At 43.3% G+C, this 20,276-nt stretch overlaps 2 protein-coding genes across 3 annotated transcripts in view; one reads left to right on the forward strand and one right to left on the reverse strand.

Moving 5' to 3' along the window:
- LRRC49 (leucine rich repeat containing 49) overlaps positions 1-19,843 on the reverse strand; it is a 188,266-nt gene extending 168,423 nt beyond the window's left edge. The window contains exons 1-4 of one of the 2 annotated variants that reach the window (XR_008892515.1): positions 19,558-19,843; positions 16,780-16,842; positions 5,556-5,646; positions 2,898-3,122 (exon numbers count right to left, since the gene is read on the reverse strand). Coding sequence is in view for 1 of the 2 variants with exons in the window: in XM_056572477.1 (XP_056428452.1) it covers positions 2,898-3,122; positions 5,556-5,646; positions 16,780-16,842; positions 19,558-19,791 (613 nt within the window). In the remaining variant the exon portion in view is untranslated. The remainder of the gene's footprint in view (positions 1-2,897; positions 3,123-5,555; positions 5,647-16,779; positions 16,843-19,557) is intronic. The other variant, XM_056572477.1, reaches the window with a different exon arrangement.
- Positions 19,844-20,046: 203 nt separating this feature from the next.
- LARP6 (La ribonucleoprotein 6, translational regulator) overlaps positions 20,047-20,276 on the forward strand; it is a 110,113-nt gene continuing 109,883 nt past the window's right edge. The window contains exon 1 of the mRNA XM_056572480.1: positions 20,047-20,120. The gene's annotated coding sequence lies outside the window, so the exon portion shown is untranslated. The remainder of the gene's footprint in view (positions 20,121-20,276) is intronic.

Genomic DNA, 20,276 nt, shown 5'->3' on the forward strand with positions numbered 1-20,276 from the left:
GCGGAAATTTTCTGCCTGGAGATTCTGTAGTCTGAACCTAGCCTTAAAATACCTTTATTCTTGCTCACATAGGGCAATTTCCCAGCATGAGAGAGTGGGTGTTTCCCAGGCATGACATCACCGAAGCCTGCTGGGGGACCACTTCCACCATCACATGGTTGCAGCGCTGTGATGAATAGAAGACCTCAGAGCTCTGTGCATGATTCAGTCTCTGTTGCTATCAGTGAGGCTCTCCTTCAGCTGTCAGTCTGTGCAGCTTTCTGTGAGAATCTGTGGAGCTTTCCCTTTCTGTGCAGCTGTCAATCAACCTCCGTGTAGAGAAGCACTTCCTGGGTTTGGTCTCCTGCCAGGCGGGGAGGAGACCGAAATCACTGTATTAATTGTGGCAGGGAACAGAACAGAGCCACCTAGTTGCCATTTTTTATATTACATTTAAAATAGGAACGTGTCTGCTAATTACACAAGGAACACTATTTAGAAGTTTTATTTGGTGACAGGTACACTTTCATTTTTGGCACCAGTTGATTTTGAAAAATGTGTTTTCCACTGAGTACCCCTTTAATGACTTCATTCTAAGTATGGTATATTTAAGGTTATGACTTAAAAACAATTCCATTCTGGATGCCATGGCTACATCAAGAAAAATGTATAGTCTTCTCCTTATTCATTTAAATAAGAAACATAGGATGTATCAGCTCTAGTGACATATCCATTAGTAAATGCTTGTATACCTTCTTACATCATTTATTTTTTGTAGTATTTTTTGCCCAAAATTCTACATAGTACCACTCCAATGTTATTTCCAAAAGAAGTTTATGTTTTACAGTGTGTGAAAATAGCCTGATGTACATACAATATATAAAAATAAAAAAAATAAACATACTGAGCATATTCACAACTGAGGAATTTAAAAAAACATGCTACAAATATTTGTCTATATTAGTGCTGCAGAAAAAAAACAACAACATTAATTCATTACACAATAATATATATACCTCAACACAGAATTTTTTTTTTAATTTCTCACACAGAAAATAAGGCCTCATTTAGTCACGTTAATAGTCGCTGAGGGGTTAAGGAAACCATTCAGTGTAAAAAACATGGAAGGACTTTGTGCACAGCCCAGTCTATGCACTGCATGCTTTCTTATGTAAAAACAACAATGGAAAAAAATTCTTACCTCCTTGCGTAGACAAAAAAAATGTGTTTGTGTGTGCTTCTTACAGAAAGTCTTCCTTCATGTTTGAGGTGCTTTCAAGACTATAAATATTCCTTTTCTAATGCTGAGGCCCCTTAGTGACACCTGTACTGACATCATGTATGACGCACGTGTATGCATTGATTTACACCAATTTCAGTTATTACATTTAGCTGCAGCTCCAGCTGGCTCCTTATATCTACCTGGCTGGAAATTCTCTAAATTTAAGCGTATATTCTTTATCATTCTAAGGCTAGGTTTCCATACAAGTTATTTCTGGGGGGGGTTTTTTTTGTTTTTTTTTTAAGACATTAAAAACAGGCAGAAAAACTTCAAATGCTTTTCTCTGCATTTTTGCAGTTTTTCAGGCATTTTTTCCATATGTGTCAAAACATAATTTTTTGACCCGGAGGCAGTTTTTCACTGCCTTCTGGGTACCACTTCATGGGTCAGATGCAGAGTGCCCAGCTCACGAAGCGTCAGGAGGTATGTAGTAATGCATAGCTCCTAACGGGGCTGAGCTGTGCTCAAAGCTATACAGCCGCAGGTGCATTATATATCTCCTGCCCAGCATGTACATACAGTAAACCTGGGGACTGTATACTTCTTGCTGGGCATGAGTGCTATGTGCCAGTCGAGCAATCAAAGAGTTAAGTTGTGCAGCGTAACTTGTCAGCATGTAGTAAAGCAGCGATCTATCTAGATGTTTTACTGTAACCCCTATGGGCAGGCCCAGCAAAGAACGAGTTAACCAGCGCTGTTATTTCTTGGGTAGAATACAGTATACAGCCATCTATATAGATGGCTGTATACTCCATACCAGTGGTCTTCAACCTGCTGACCTCCAGATGTTGCAAAACTATAACTCCAAGCATGCCCGGACAGCCAACGGCTGTCCGGGCATGCTGGGAGTTGTAGTTTTGCAACATCTGGAGGTCCGCAGGTTGAAGACCACTGCTTTATACAGTGTGCAGAAGATCACTTGGCCACCTTTGTTTCTGGTCCATCTTGGTCCTGAGTAGCCCTGACTCTAGTGATTATGTCAGTAAAGTCTGAACTACACAGGAAGATAACAGACAGGACGAGGGTGGCAAGTCAGGCTCTGTTCATATTGAGCGTTTTTAGCAAGCCTTTTTGTTTAATAAAAAAAAAATTAAAAAAAAAGCATGTTACAAATGTATAATGTAAACAGATCCTGTATGGCAATGTTTCCAAAACAGAGAACCTCCAGCTGTTGCAAAACTACACCTTTCTCCTGCTCCTCTAAAAATGCCTCTTAATGAATACTGTGCCGTCCCTCTGCAATGACGATATTTAAAGCTACTGCAATGTGACGGCTCAGTATTATTAGGAGGTGTTGTTAGAGGGGCAGAGGGGCAACTGTATCGGTGCACCTGGGAGTAATGGGATGCCCCTAGGGCATCTAATTGCCTCATTTACATATCAAAACAGATTTTGCGTTGAAGTCGCACCAGAGCGCCATCTTATACGGCTTTTATTAGACTCTCTCAGCAGGCCGGAACGTCCTATCCTGATTTAATACAAGGGCTAGAAGGAGTAATGATCTTTAGTTAATGACAAACATTTGGCAGGCAAGCATACGCGTCCTGTGTCATTAACAGGTTCACAAGCATTTTTTTTGGGGGGGAGCTGTGGACGCCCATGAGCACTAGGATATTTAACTACATGCTTGACCTACCTTTGGAATGATGCAGATCTTCATTGTTGTTATTTGGACTGGCACAATGTGGAACGGATCTGGATCTGCTTTTTTTGGATTTATGGCCTGGAAGCTCTCCAAATGCGCCGAGTGACACAGCGTCCCTGCCATATCTTGTGGCAGAGCTAAAAACTTCAGTGACATTAGAACTTAAAGGAATATATGGCTGCTTATTGCGATTCACGGGACTTGAAAGTCTTCCATCTAGTAGAAAAAGAACAACATAAAAGAAAACATCTGTAAAAAGCCACAACAGATCATTTCTCAGTTCTCTCTAATGGGCTAATGATCCGCAAAATTCTCACATCTTTCTCTCAGAGAATAAGAAGTCACAATATAATGAACATATATTTTGTGATAAAGAAAAGGAGCACATAAATACGCTGCCACCAAGTACATATTGAATACAAAATATATCAGTTGCAATGTACATTGTTTGTCCATAATGGTTTAAAGTGGTTGTCTGGTGAAAATTTATATTTTAATGTGCCCAATTTGCCAAATAAAAAAATAAAAGCTTTAAAATGGGTACTCCGCTGGAAAACATTTTTTTCTTTTTTTCTTTTTAAATTAAGTGGTGCCAGAAAGTTATACAGATTTGTAAATTATTTCTATTAAAAAATCTTAATCCTTCTAGTACTAGTACATAGGAAGTTCTTTTCTTTTTGAATTTCCTTTCTGTCTGACCACAGTGCCCTCTACGGACACCTCTGTCCATGTCAGGAACTGTCCAGAGTAGGAGCAAATCCCCATAGCAAACCTATCCTGCTCTGGACAAGGAAAAGAACTTCCTGTGGAAAATACAGCAGCTGATAAGTACTGGAAGGATTAGGATTTTTTAATAGAAGTAATTTACAAATCTGTTTAAACTTTCTGGCACCAGTTGATTTAAAATTAAATGTCTTCCAGTGGAGTACCCTTTTAACTCACATTCCTTGCTCCCTTGTAGCCTCTGGTATCAGGGTGCCCTGCCTGAAGACTGTCTTTGCGGGACTTCAGTAACCCCAGAGCCGTCTGGAGCTGCAAAAGAGACATCACTGCACCACTTAGCCAACCATTGGCCGCAACGGTGTCCCACGTCAGCCAGTATTTGGAGCAGCGGCACTGTTAATTACTTTAGCTGTAGATGCTACGATCTGCAGCTCAGGTAAAAGCAGTGTCACAGACAGTGTGCCCTGAAACCAGAGGCTACGGGGGAGTGAGCAAGGGGAGTTAAAGCTTCTATTGCTTCATTAGGCAGTCTGGGCACATTAAAGCGCACCCGTCAGATCCAACAAAAAAAAAAAAAAAGTTTTTTTTAAATCTATCACTCAGTACCTAATCCTGACCATGTACATCAAATTTTTATGTGTCTAGCACCTTTATTTATTTATTTTTATTACACTTTTAATTTAGCTCACTAGTCTGAATTCCTCTCAAAGGGAGGGGTGTGGCCTCACTGTGCAGGTCTCCGCCCCCTCCCTCAGTATGCTGTCTGCTCACATCTCCCCTAGCATTAGCAAAACTACAACTCCCAGCTTGTCCTCACTTACAGTAGCGGGACACAAGCTGACAGTGGGAGGATTTTTCCTCCAGCTGTGATCCCTGCACCCAGCTGTCAATCAAGGAAGTGTGTCCATGACATATGTGATGACGCATGGACACAGCAGGACTAGTATGTGTCCAAGCAGGCAGGGGGGGCAGTTGTTTGACTGGCTTTTTCTATATGAAATACTGAAAATTTTCTAATGAAAGCAATGGCAAAACCTATTGGTTTTGCACGCTTTACAACATATCAAAAGTTTTTGTATCTGACAATGGCCATTTAAATAACTTTAAAAACATTATGCATGTTTAATTTTTAACAATGTTAATGCATTATGCTTAGTGTAACTTGAATTTCTTAGGCCTCAAAATGAAATATATAACAGGACCCCAAGCAATCAACATAACTTTATTGCATCTTAAAGAGGTTTCCTGGGCTTTGGGAAAAATTAGACAGTAGTTCATATGCTGCGGATTTGCTACAACACATGTTGATATTAATCTGGCAATAGAGTAAGACCAAGATGGCGCAATTTCTGAATGAACTGTAGGCTGCATCTAAATAAACGTAAAAAAAAAAAAAAAACGCAATCCCCTCTCCTGCAGCTGCTATGCCAAGAGCTTCTTCCTGGTTCCTGTGAGGCGTTATCCAAGCTTAGCTTAGCCAATCATTGGCTGCAGAGCTGTCCCGCCTGGTGACTGGCTGAGCAGAAAGTACTTGCGGGGACAACACATTACTGAAACAAGTACTATGTGGGAACGTTTGAGTGGTAGCTGCTGGTGGACTTCTGTCCAGTCATGTTTTTGGTAACTAGCATGTCCACGTTCATCTCCAATAGCTTCGAATCAGTCAGCACGCCACTTTGATCTTTCACCATACAACACGTCCAGGTGCCTCTTTAGCGGTAGCCTATCCACATTACATTAATACAGTAAGCCAGTGTTTCCCCAACCAGGGTGCCTCCAGCTGTTGCAAAACTACCACTCCCAGCATGCCCGGACAGCCTTCGGCTGTCCGGGCATGCTGGGAGTTGTAGTTTTGATACAGCTGGAGGCACCCTGGTTGGGAAACAATGAAGTAAGCAGTAATGTTCAGTGCACAGCTCTTCATACCTTGCCTTCCAGTAATGTTCTTTTCAAAGTCATGTTGAGAATGTCTGTTGTTGAGAGACGCTGTCGTATCCTTACTTAACCTGAAGTCAAACTGAAAAACAGTTTTTATTAAAACCACATGTAGTCATACCATAAGATGACTTAATTCCAGCGGTTGAACACCTTTTTTCCACATCTGAACATACTGTATTGCTGCTTTACTTTTCTAGTGTTATGAAATCCCCAGGACATGTTTACAGAAACTCCTACTATGGTTATAATATGCAATACCATGCAAATACTCGACATGATAAGGGAACGCCTCCTACCACGCTTCTCATCCACGACGTATCCATAATGCATGAACACTGATTGGGAAGTGAATGGCTGTATATACAGCAAAGAGAGCAACATGAATTATTTATGAACATTAGCCTTTAATGGACGAATTAGCAACTCTATGGCCAAAGGGGATCCATTTGTAGCAAAATATCTGGACTAAATTAGTTTAGCAAAAAGTGTCTTAAAGGGGTACTCCGCTGTCCTGCTTCCGGAGCTCCACTCGCCAGCGTCCGGAAGTTTATTGTTCTGAACGCTGTGTGCGGGCTTCCGTGTTCAGGGCCGCCCCTCGTGACGTCACGCCCACCCCCTTCGTGACGTCGCGCCCTCTTCCCATAGACTTTCGTTGAGGGGGCGGGCGTGACACCACGAGGGGTGGCCCTGAACACGGAAGCCCGCACACAGCGTTCGGAACAATAAACTTCCGGACACTGGCGAGCGGAGCTCCAGAAGCAGGGCAGCGGAGTACCCCTTTAAAGGGGTACTCCTGTGGAAAACATTATTTTTTTTTTTAAATCAACTGGTGCCAGAAAGTTAAACAGATTTGCAAATGACTTCTATTTAAAAATATTTACCTTTCCAGTACTTTTTAGCAGCTGTATGCTACAGAGGAAATTCTTTTCTTTTTTGTCTTGTCCACGGTGCTCTCTGCTGACACCTGATGCCCATATAAGGAACTGTCCAGAGCAGGAGAAAATCCCCATTGAAAACCTATGCTGCTCTGGACAGTTCCTTATATGGGCATCAGGTGTCAGCAGAGAGCACTGTGGACAAGACAAAAAAGAAATTAAGAAAGAAAATAATTTTCTCTGTAGTGTACAGCTGCTAAAAATTACTGGAAGGGTAAAGATTTTTTTTAATAGAAGTGATTTACAAATCTGTTTAACTTTCTGGCACCAGTTTATTTAAAAAAAACAATGTTTTCCAGAGGAGTACCCCTTTAAAAAGGTACATCCACATTTCACGAAAATGCTGTACATTTTCTGCTAAGGAAAATCTGCAGCATATCTGCACCAAAATCAGTAGATAATCTGCACCAAAATTTGGTAGGGATTTAGCGAGTGAATTTGGAGATGAATACGTTTATTGTTTTAGCTCTTCATATCTGCAGATGTGGCCTTTACTAACTGCAGTGTATTTCAGACCAAAACGGACATGCGGTGGGTTTAAAATCCAGACCATAGATCAATTTCTGTACAATTTTTTAAGAGATTTTTGCACAGTGTCTGAATAAGATTTTTTATGTCATCCACTCTTCTGCTGCTGTATATGCTGCAGATTTCCACATGTAAATAAATTGCGGAAAATCTGTAGCAAGTGCGCCACACGTGACCCTCCACTTCACGGACATTAGTCGACCTATAACCATTCCACTTCTGCAACTTACACTTGCAAGAACATTAATGAAGCAATCAAGGTTTGTTTGATTGTTTTGTCTATATTATGTATACTCACCATCACTAGTCCTACGGCATTATTTGTTTTATTTTAGGATTTTACTTTAATTTGGCCATGTGGTCACCAGCCTGACTCCAAATCTTCCAGTGCCTAATGTTCCCAATAGGATGTCAGACTTCCTGTGGACTACAGGATGACATCATCACCTACCAGATCCTCCTACTAGCTTTCAGACCCCTCCCCCCCACTTCCAGCAACATGGCCTAAAGACATCAAATCTTTATAAAACACCTCAATTCTGATTATCGGGCAAATCCCTTTCTCCTCAACATTACTCTAAAACGCTTACCTTGAGTAAGAAATTGCATCAAACTGCACAGTGTGAACACCAACCCACTTATGAGTCTAATGAGTTTACCTGGGGATAAGAGGACCAGCTACAACAAACTCCACAACCAGAGGATTCATGGGAAATGTAGTCTATGTTCATGCTGCATAAACAATGTGATTCTCACCAAATTCCGCTCTGCACTGCTGGCTGTAGATTTTTAGCAGTTTTGTGGAATTTCTGTGCACTCAACACACAGATTGGGGCTCTGCGCTGAATTCCGCAAAACTCTTATCAGGTTCAATGTTTTTGCAGAATTTCTGCATCGGAAATACTGCTGTGTATGGGAAAGCAGAATCCCCATTTAACACAATGTGCAGTCAATTTTGCAGAATTTCCAGGCTGAATGTTCCCAGCAGATTCCGCCCTGAAACTCCATTGTATAAAAGAAGCCGTAGGCTGCATTACAAAACCCACATCATTGCGCATTTGTAAACCAAAATGGAGCCTATCCCATGCCTACCACAGCGGCAGAAAAAAAAGCATACACAAGAAATTCTACATTATTCTCTAATAATACACAGTATGCTACACTATAGAAGCAAAAAAAATAATTTCTCGGAATTCTAACCTGTCACATTATAATGAAAGTCCAATCTTCAGGCAGCTTATTATAGAGCAGAAGGAGCTGAGCAGATTGGTGTATAGTTATGTGGGAAAGGTTCCAGGATAACTTGTCATTTATTATTAATTCTGCTCATTCTGGGCTAAGTCGTCAAGTGGGCGGTCCTACCTAGGGATGGAAACCTGTGTGTATATATGGAGAGCTGTCAATCAAAGAGTAGGACCACCCATATGACTACGTCGCAAGAAATTGGCAGAGATTTATATGGATAAATGACAAATTATCCTGAAAATTTCCCATAACAACTTTCTATCAATCTGTTTAGCTCCTTCTGCTCTATAACTTGAGGTCTGCAGATTGGACTGGATTTTCAATGTGACAGATTTCCGTCCCACGTAGCGCCGACGCAGCATATTTCACACCGTGCAAAGTGTGCTGCGCTGTGTATTCTGCGATGAGCATAAACAAACTGGCGGCAGCCATGTGTGTTCAATGAGGTTTGGGGGCAGGGCCTTTGTCACAGGCTTGCTGGCGCACAGCCCCGCCCCCCAAACTTTCTAAACACACACATGGCTGCCGCCGGCTAGCCCTTTGTGTATGCTCATCACAGAATACGCAGCATATTTCACGCTGCACAGCACATTTTACGCAGCATGAAATACGCTGCGTTAGCGATACATGGGACTGTAGGGGGGGGGGGGGTCCCTCGGACCCCCCCACGATCAAACACTTATCCCCCCTGTGGATAGGGGAAAAGTGTAATGCCGCTGCAGTTGTCCTTTAATGACTAAAATTATAAAATAGAACAACGACATACAGAGAGTGACATTGGCAAAATGCTTGCTTCTGATTTCCCACTGGGAAAATGTCAGAGCTGCTCTATCAATTATTCAGCAGGAGAGATCTATCAATACTATTACACCAATTTGCTGGCTGATTGCATTGAAGAAACATGATGGCACATACGTCACATACACCCACCCCCTCCATCCTTACCACAAACTACATTGCTCTATTTAGGAAAGGGGGCTGGTTGCGGGGGCGATACACTGCAACTATTAGCTACATTTTTCTAATGTATTGGTGTTCATAAAAGTGTCAGTACAGGCAAACACCATATGAGGCTCTAAATTTGTCGCACAGAAAGTCGCAGTCTAAATATGTGCGACTTTTCTGCGACTTTTGCTGTAGAGGATTTTTAGAACATGATGCATGCAAGTCTATTTTAGACAGAAATGCATTGGAAAATGCATTGGTGCTGAATTTATCAAGTGCGACTTTTGTGCGACAAGTCGCATCTGCCCAAAATACGCTGAAATGTCAGACCATGTTGGAGCAGGTCTAAATGCAGTTTAAGCTGTAGACCCTGAAGTCTGAGCACAGAATTTATCAAGGGCTGTGAGACCTTTGATAAATTAGGAGCACAATAGACAGGAGACTACCACATACGCTGGTCTATAAGCATACCCAGAATAGACTAGATTAGTAAATGTCCCCCAATGAGTATTCATCTGTTATTAAACATCCGTTTTCTGTGTAAAAACGGATGTATAATAACGGATGAAATAACGGGTGCTAATGGCTGAATAAATATTCATCCGTTAGGACCTGTTATAACATCCCTCCTGTATGGCCGTTTTAACACCTTTGCCTTCCGAATCCCACACCCGGGACTACTACTACTCCCATCATGGAACAGACTTCTATCCATGATGGGGGTAGTAGTTTCCTGGCTGAGGGAGTCTGCCGGAGGCTGGGGAGGCTACATTAGTGTTCGTACTACAACCTCCATCATGGAACAGACTCTGTTCCATGATGGGGGTTGTGGTACAGGGGCTGAGGGATTGATCACACCGGGTCTCTCTTCTGAGACCGGGTCTCTCTTCCGCTCCCCTGCGATGTAGGATGTATTTACTTTCATTTTTAAATTCCCCGCCGGGAGCCCTGAATGGCCGGTACTGAGGAGGCATTCAGGGCTACCAACGGGGTTTTCAAATAGAAGTGCTGCGGTGGAGAAAGATATATAGAATCACTGGGGGGTATATCTGGCCCCTGCAGCGCATTTATATATTTTCCCCCCGCAGCGCTATAAGCCCCCAGCAGCACTATGAATGAAAAGTCTATGAACTTCTACAGCAGCGCATCTGGCCAGCACCATGTGTTGCTGAAAGAATACTTGTAATTCATAGCGCTGCAGCGGCATCTGTATATAGATGTGCTGCAGGGGTCAGACATATATCCATACGTCTGGCCACCACAGCGCTTCTGTAATCAAATGCCTTGGCAGCGCTATGAAAAGTATTCTACAGCAGCACCTCTGGCTGGCCAGAGGCGCTGCTGTAGAATACTTTTCATTCATAGCGCTGCAAAGGCATTTGAATATAGAAGTGCTGTGGGGGCCAGACATATTGATATATGTCTGACCCCTGCACAACATCTATATACAGATGCCGCTGCAGCGCTATGAATGACAAGTGCTTCTGTAGAATACTTTTCATTCATAGCGCTGCGGGGGGGGGGGACGACATATATATGCGCTGCAGGGGGGGGGACAATATATAAATGTGCTGCGGGGGAACATATATATGCACTTCAGGGGGGACAATATATAAATGCTCTGCGGGGGGGGGGAACATATATAAATGCGCTGTGGGCGGCAAGATATATAGAAGCACTGTGGAGGCCAGATATATATCCCCCCAGCGGTTCTATATATCTTTCCCCACCGCAGCCCTTCTATTTGAAAACCCCGCTGGGAGCCCTGAATGTCTGCTCAGTATCGGCCATTCAGGGCTCCCGGCGGGGAATTTAAAAATGAAAGTACAGTAAGTACAATTGCAGGGGAGTGGAGCATGTCGCCCGATCCCATGTTTAATAACTTCTAATCACATAGGGTCTCAGAGACCCAGTGCGACCAATCCCTCAGCCCTTCAGAGTCTGTTCCATGATGGGGGTTGTAGTACAAACACTAATGTAGACTCCCGCAGCCAGGGAATTACTACTCCCATCATGGAAAGACGTCTGTTGCATGATTGGAGTAATAGTTGTCCCTCAGCACTGCAGGAGTCTGCTGATGTCACCTCTTCTGAGCATGCTCAGAAGTAATAACGGATTTTATAAACCAGGTGCAAATGGATGACATAAAGGCTCATCCGTTTGCCATAGACTTCAACGTTAAAAATATCGGCCGTTAATTTACCCGTTTCTTGTGACGAAAAAAAATATTAGTGCATGTGCCGTTTTTTCTTCCGTCACAATTAACGTCCGTTATTCATGACGGGCTATAACGGGTCACAACGGATAATCAAAAAATCCCATAGACTTGGAATGGGATTTTGTAATGGATGTTTAACATCCTTTTTTAGAGCTTTTCTAATGGACCTTTATAACGGATCTTTTAACGGATTAATTTTATAGTGTGAAAGCAGCCTTACTCATCAGTATTGTAGACTACTGTACAAAGCATGTTGGAAACCTACATTTGAGGGACCAGAGAAAGAATTAAAAGGAGTTTTCTAGGATCTTAAATAGTGATGGCTATTAGTATCATTAGCCATCAATAGTGGGAGGGTACAACTACAGAACCTCAACCAATCCGCTGATGAGCACTAGATCTGTTTTTGTTAAAAGGGGTACTCCAGTGCTCCAGCATTCTGAACATTTTGTTTAGAACGCTCAGAGCCGGAGGCCGTGATCGTGATGTTACGGCCACGCCCCTCGTAATGTCACACCACACCCCTCCATTTGTGTCTATGGGAGGGGCATGTTGGCCGACACGCCCCTCCCATAAACATTAATGTAGGAGATGTGGTGTTACTTCACGAGGGGCGTGGCCATAACATCACGATCACGGCCTCCGGCTCCAAGCATTCTGAACAAAATTTTCAGAATGCTGAGCAGTGGAGTACCCCTTTAACCCCTTAACGACGCAGGACGTATATTTTTAAGTCCTGCGCCGGCTCCCGCGATATGAAGCGGGATCGCGCCGCGATCCCGCATCATATCGCGTGGGTCCCGGCGCTAATCAACGGCCGGGACCCACGGCTAATACCACACATCGCCGATCACGGCGATGTGCGGTATTAACCCTTTAGAAGCGGCGGTCAAAGCTGACCGCCGCTTCTAAAGTGAAACTGAAAGTATCCCGGCTGCTCAGTCGGGCTGTTCGGGACCGCCGCGGTGAAATCGCGGCGTCCCGAACAGCTGATCGGACACCGGGAGGGCTCTTACCTGCCTCCTCGGTGTCCGATCGACGAATGACTGCTCCGTGCCTGAGATCCAGGCAGGAGCAGTCAAGCGTCGATAATGCTGATCACAGGCGTGTTAATACACGCCTGTGATCAGGATGAGAGATCAGTGTGTGCAGTGTTATAGGTCCCTATGGGACCTATAACACTGCAAAAAAAAAGTAAAAAAAAAGTGTTAATAAAGGTCATTTAACCCCTTCCCTAATAAAAGTTTGAATCACCCCCCTTTTCCCATAAGAAAAATAAAACAGTGTAAAAAAAAATAAAAATAAACATATGTGGTATCGCCGCGTGCGTAAATGTCCGAACTATAAAAATATATCATTAATTAAGCCGTACGGTCAATGGCGTACACGCAAAAAAATTCCAAAGTCCAAAAAAGCGTATTTTGGTAACTTTTTATAACATTAAAAAATGAATAAAAAGTGATCAAAAAGTCAGATCAAAACAAAAATCATACCAATAAAAACTTCAGATCACGGCGCAAAAAATGAGTCCTCATACCGCCCCGTACGTGGAAATAAAAAAGTTATAGGGGTCAGAAGATGACATTTTTAAATGTATAAATTTTCCTGCATGTAGTTATGATTTTTTCCAGAAGTGCGACAAAATCAAACCTATATAAGTAGGGTATCATTTTAACCGTATGGACCTACAGAATAATGATAAGGTGTAATTTTTACCGAAATATGCACTGCTTAGAAACGGAAGCCCCCAAAAGTTACAAAATGGCGTTTTTTTTTCGATTTTGTCGCACAATGATTTTTTTTTCCGTTTCGCCGTGCATTTTTGGGTAAAATGACTAATGTCACTGCAAAGTAGAATTGGCAACGCAAAAAATAAGCCATAATATGGATTTTTAGGTGGAAAATTGAAAGGGTTATGATTTTTTTAAAGTAAGGAGGAAAAAACGAAAGTGCAAAAACGGAAAAACCCTGAGTCCTTAAGGGGTTAAGAATCAAAAACAGATCTAGTGCTCATCAGCTGATTGATTGAGGTTCTGTAGTTGGACCCTCCCACTAATGTTTGTTTAGAATGCCAAGTGCTGCAGGAGATCGCGGGGGGGGCCCCAGCAATCGGACGCCCGCGATCAGAGATCTTATCCTCTATACTTTGGATAGGTTATAAGATGTCTAGCAGCGGAGTACCCCTTAAAGCAGGCAGAGCTCCGTACATTTTGTAGTGGCTGTGCCTGGTACTGCACCTCAGTCCTGCTGTATCCCCTTCAATCAGCAGATAGGTAGGGATTCTGGGAATTTACCCTCCACCAATCTTATAGTAATAGCTTATCCTAAGGACAGGTCTCAATATTATAGGCCCAGAAAGCCCATTTGCTAGCCCTGGTATGTTAGGCCGTTAATGGAAAAGTCCTCTATCTCATTGGTAGAGGTCAGTCAGTTTGCACCCCTGCTGATGAGCTGTTTGACGGAGCCAGGGCAAATGCATGCACCGTGACTGGAACCAGAAGCAGCCAGCTTTGTTTTTCATGTAGTGGCCATGCTTGGCTACTGAGCTAAGCCCCCAATGATGAAAACTGAGCAGCAGTAGTAACCTAGCAAAGCCACTACACAACGTACAGAGATGTCTGCTTCCAGCACTGTTGTCTGTATATGAGGGTGCAGTGGCTCTGGCATACAGGGGAACAAAGAAGGTGGGTGAGTCCCACCAATAAGCTATTGATCGCCTATCCTGAGAAGTCCTGAAAACTCCATAAGGTATGTGTTCACAGGTGCATATTTTGAGCCGTATTTTGCTACCCATTGACTTCAATTGGGGACTTGAAATGTCCGTGCGGTCCTAGCACCCACTAATTCAGTCAGAAATGGCTGCCTTTGGGACCCTCCAAGTATGTTTACAATATATATGAGGCAGATTTTCTGCAGTGGCATTTCTGCTCCAGATTTTCTCAGTGACCTACGAGCAGAAAATTGTCTTCAGAAAATATGCAAAAGATAGGTAGGTGTGAACATACCCTGAAATGTTAGTAGGTTAACATTACCATTTAAGAAAATTTGCCTGGATTTACCCGATAAATTGTTATATGTTATGACTTTCTTATCAATAGTTCACAAACCTGTATTTCAGAAATTAAACTACTGTGGCCTGTTCTCAACCAGTGAACAAAACTAAAACTGGCCTAGGCCCAAGATTATTACGAGTCCCAGAACCAATCATACTTTTAAGACCTACACTAGAAAGAGGTTAACCCCTTAAGGACACAAGGTTTTTTCATTTCCGCACTTTCGTTTTTTCCACCTCACCTTCTTGTAATTTGTAATTACATCAAACATTTCAAACACAAAATCTATGGCGAAAAAAAAAAAAAAAATATTTGTGGGGCAAAATTGAAAAATAAAAACAAAACGCCATTTTGTAACTTTTGGGGGCTTCTGATTCTACGCAGTGGACTTTTCATTAAAAATGACACCTTATCTTTATTCTGTAGGTCCGACCCCTATACATTTTTTATTTTTCCGTATATGGGGCTATATGAGGGCTAATTTTTTGCGCCATGGTCTGTAGTTTTTATCGGTACCATTTTTGTTTTGATGGGACTTTTTGATTGCTTTTTCAAAATTTTTTAGGGTATACAAAGTGACCAAAAATTCTGGATTTTCGTATATTTTTACGCATACACCATTGACAGTGTGGTTTAATTAACTTTATATTTTGGTAGTTTGGACATTTACACTTGCAGCCATTCCACATATGTTAATGTTTATTTTTGTTTACATATATTTTTATTTATTTTTTTATGGGAAAAGAGGGTGGTTCAAAATGTTATTAGGTAACGGGTTAAATTACATTTATTAATAATTTTTCTTTACTTTTTTTACACTAATTTTTAGTCTCCTTAGGGGACAATCACATGCAATCTGTTTAATGCTATGCCATAGCATAGCATTGATAAGTGTTATCGGTACTCCATTGCCTGCTGAGGCTGACTGGAGCCTTGGAGAATCGATCGGATGGCGAGGAAGCAGGTTAGGGACCTCCCGCCGTCCTCTCAGCTGATCAGGACATAGCGATTTCCCCACCATGATCCCGATCAACTTCCGCTGAGCTGCCGGGACTATATTTTCGCCATTTTAGATGCCGCAATCAACTTTAATCGTGGCGTCTAAAGGGTTAAAGGGGTATTCCAGGCAAAAACATTTTTATATATCAACTGGCTCAAGAAAGTTAAACAGATTTGTAAATTACTTCTATTAAAAAATCTTAATCCTTCCAATAGTTATTAGCTTCTGAAGTTTTCTGTCTAACTGCTCTATGATGATGTCACGTCCCGGGAGCAGTGCATGATGGGAAAATTTCCCCATAGGAACTGCACAGCTCCCGGGACGTGAGTCATCAGAGAGCAGTTAGACAAAAAACAACAACTCAACTTCAGAAGCTAATAACTATTGGAAGGATTAAGATTTTTTAATAGAAGTAATTTACAAATCTGTTTAACTTTCCGGAGCCAGTTGATATATAAAAAAAAGTTTTTGCCTGGAATACCGCTTTAATGTCCGGCATTAGCCGAGGGTCCTAGCTGCTGATAGCAGCCGGGACCGAAAGGATATGAAGTGAGTTCAGCTCCTGAGCACGCTTCATAGGTCTGACGGCCGCACTGTATAACATATATATATATATTATAAATAAATATATATATATATATATATATATATATATATATATATATATGTGTGTGGCACCGGTCGTTAAGGGGTTATAGAGTACCTGTCACCAAACTAAACTTTTAATATATTGTTCCTTAAGTAATTATAAGACACTTTGCTATTTACTTGCTGTTAAAATTCTCAACCTTTATATGTTTTTAATGTGATTGAAAAAACTGCCACTAGGTGGCTCTGTTCTGTTCCCTTCCACAAGTCTAACAGTTAATTTGGTCTCCTCCTGGCCTGGAAGGCGACCAAACTCAGGAAGTGCGTGGCATGGGGAGGCACAGCTCTCACAGGCTTCAGTGATGTCGCGCCTGCTGGTGAACGCCCACTTTCTCCTGCTGGGAGCTCACACAATGTGAGCAAGGGGAAAGGTATGATACAAAGCTTTTTAAAGCTCTTAAAAAAATTTTTTAGGGCAGGAGTAGTGTTAGATGTAGTTAGGGAATATAATCTGTGTTAGTTTAGAAAATATGGTTTGATGACAGGTACTCTTTAAAAACTTGCTGTTTATTGTGCAGAGCTAGAATACGTAAGGTGAACATTCATTATATTGGCATAATCCATATATGCGCAGGATACTGTATGTGTGAATACACCCTTAAAAGGAAATAAACATTATACAAATACTTGCTGGTTTTACCTGTTTATTTTTATCTGCTACAGGAGTCGCCTGTAGAACCAAATGGAGGCCACAGTTATTTACCTGCAAAAGGAATACAATTCTGTTTATTATGATTAGAGATGTAAATAAGTTGAAGTCACATGACTATACACAGACATCTACAGTGTGGTTCCCAACTAGCGGCTAGCCAACAGATGCAAAGCTACAACTCCTTAGGGCATACTAGTATAACTGTAGTTTTGCAATAGCTGAAGAACTACAGACTGTACCATCACTGACAGGCAATCTAGGTGCTGCCATCACTGACAGGCATTCTAGGTGCTGCCATCACTGACAGGCAATCTAGGTGCTGCCATCACTGACAGGCAATCTAGGTGCTGCCATCACTGACAGACAATCTAGGTGCTGCCATCACTGACAGGCAATCTAGGTGCTGCCATCACTGACAGGCAATCTAGGTGCTGCCATCACTGACAGGCAATCTAGGTGCTGCCATCACTGACAGGCAATCTAGGTGCTGCCATCACTGACAGGCAATCTAGGTGCTGCCATCACTGACAGGCAATCTAGGTGCTGCCATCACTGACAGGCATTCTAGGTGCTGCCATCACTGACAGGCAATCTAGGTGCTGCCATCACTGACAGGCAATCTAGGTGCTGCCATCACTGACAGGCATTCTAGGTGCTGCCATCACTGACAGGCAATCTAGGTGCTGCCATCACTGACAGGCAATCTAGGTGCTGCCATCACTGACAGGCGTCCTATGTGTTGCCATCACTGACAAGCGTTCTAGGTGCTGCCATCACTGACAGGCAATCTAGGTGTGCCATCACTGACAGGCATTCTAGGTGCTGCCATCACTGACAGGCATTTTAGGTGCTGCCATCACTGACAGGCATTCTAGGTGCTACCATCACTAACATGCGTTCTATGTGTCGCCACCACTGACAGACATTCTAGATGCTGCTTTTATTGAGATCACTGACAGGCATTCTAGGTGCTGCCATCACTGACAGGCATTCTATGTGTTGCCATCACTGAAAAGCGTTCTAGGTGCGGCCACCACTCACAGGCATTCTAGGTGCTGCTTTTACTGTGCTTTTACTAACATCACTGACAGAACGCCTGTCAGTGATAGCAGCACCTAGAATGCCTGTCAGTGATGTCAGCACCTAGAATGCCTGTCAGTGGTGGCAACAAATAAAACACCTATCAGTGATGGCAACACCTAGAATGCCTGTCAGTGATGTCAGCACCTAGAATGCCTGTCAGTGATGTCAGCACCTAGAATGCCTGTCAGTGATGTCAGTAAAAGCAGCACCTAGAATGCCTGTCAGTGATAGCAGCACCTAGAATGCCTGTCAGGGATGTCAGCACCTATAATGCCTGTCAGTGATGTCAGCACATAGAATGCCTGTCAGTGTTGTCAGCACCAAGAATGCCTGTCAGTGATGTCAGCACCTAGAATGCCTGTCAGTGATGTCAGCACCTAGAATGCCTGTCAGTTATGTCAGCACCTAGAATGCCTGTCAGTGATGTCAGCACCTAGAATGCCTGTCAGTGATGTCAGTAAAAGCAGCACCTAGAATGCCTGTCAGTGATAGCAGCACCTAGAATGCCTGTCAGTGATGTCAGTAAAAGCAGCACCTAGAATGCCTGTCAGTGATAGCAGCACCTAGAATGCCTGTCAGGGATGTCAGTAAAAGCAGCACCTAGAATGCCTGTCAGTGATAGCAGCACCTAGAATGCCTGTCAGTGATGTCAGTAAAAGCAGCACCTAGAATGCCTGTCAGTGATAGCAGCACCTAGAATGCCTGTCAGTGATGTCAGTAAAAGCAGCACCTAGAATGCCTGTCAGTGATAGCAGCACCTAGAATGCCTGTCAGGGATGTCAGCACCTAGAATGCCTGTCAGTGATGTCCGCACCTAGAATGCCTGTCAGTGATGTCAGCACCTAGAATGCCTGTCAGTGATGTCAGCACCTAGAATGCCTGTCAGTGATGTCAGTAAAAGCAGCACCTAGAATGCTTGTCAGTGATAGCAGCACCTAGAATGCCTGTCAGTGATGTCCGCACCTAGAATGCCTGTCAGTGATGTCAGCACCTAGAATGCCTGTCAGTGATGTCAGTAAAAGCAGCACCTAGAATGCCTATGTGTTGCCATCACTGACAGGCATTCTAGGTGCTGACATCACTGACAAGCATTCTAGGTGCTGACATCACTGACAGGCGTTCTAGGTGCTGCCATCACTAACTGGTGTTCTAGGTGCTGCCATCACTGACTGGTGTTCTAGGTGCTGGCATCACTAACTGGTGTTCTAGGTGCTGGCATCACTGGCTGGTGTTCTAGGTGCTGGCATCACTGACTGGTGTTCTAGGTGCTGGCATCACTGGCTGGTGTTCTAGGTGCTGGCATCACTGACTGGTGTTCTAGGTGCTGGCATCACTGACTGGTGTTCTAGGTGCTGGCATCACTGACTGGTGTTCTAGGTGCTGGCATCACTGACTGGTGTTCTAGGTGCTGGCATCACTGACTGGTGTTCTAGGTGCTGACATCACTGACTTGTGTTCTAGGTGCTGACATCACTGACTTGTGTTCTAGGTGCTGACATCACTGACAGCCATTCTATGTGCTGTTCCCATATTACAATGACTATACAGTATGTTCCCCTATAGAGCCCATCTATCTTGCACCATGGTCTACTCATACAGCTCCCAGCCATGACAGGCACTGTACATTCCTCCATAGAGCCATGGATATGATGAGAATGGAGACAGACACCACAGTGTACTCACATTAGACACCAGCCGCCCTCGGTATTTCCCGGGCAGCATGTTATATGCCCGGCAGGGACGAGTAACCACTGCTGTGCCTCCCGCTGTGGTGACTGCCAAGGCTGCCCCCCTCACAAACAATACGAGGACGGTCTCTCCCACATCTATGTCAGGTGGCGCTGTTACCACGGAAACCGCCCGCCCCCAGTTCTGGCACATTGAACGCCAATCATCGGGCGGCTTGGCGGCCTCCATGGCAACCTTGTGTTGCTACAAATAATATCGGTGATGTAAAGTTTACCTCGATCCGTAGAAAATTTAAAGCGCATGCGCAGCACCACGCTGACAGCGTAGGGCTAACGTAGACAGCGTTAGTAGCGTAGCGCAAGCGTAGCCCTGCGCATGCGTAGTTGTCCGTACCGCGCAGGGTTTGCGTTAGTAGCGTAATGATAGTGTAGCTGCAGAAAACTGAAAGCGCATGCGCAGGGCTCTAGCATAGGACGGTGGAAACCAACGTAGGGTTAGCATAGCTAGCTTAGATTGTAACGTAACGTAGCGTAACCTAGGTTTTATACTGAAAGGAGGTAGGTTATAGGTTTTAAAGTAAAGATACTACAACTCCCAGCATGCCCAGGCATGCTGGAAGTTGTAGTTTTGCATATTTTATAGTGAAGAGACCACAACTCCCAGCATGCCCAGACAGCTAAAGGCTGTCCAGGCAGGATGGGAGTTGTAGTTTT

The sequence above is a fragment of the Hyla sarda genome, chromosome 4 (assembly GCF_029499605.1).
Source record: "Hyla sarda isolate aHylSar1 chromosome 4, aHylSar1.hap1, whole genome shotgun sequence".
In the NCBI taxonomy this organism is placed as follows: Eukaryota; Metazoa; Chordata; class Amphibia; order Anura; family Hylidae; genus Hyla; species Hyla sarda.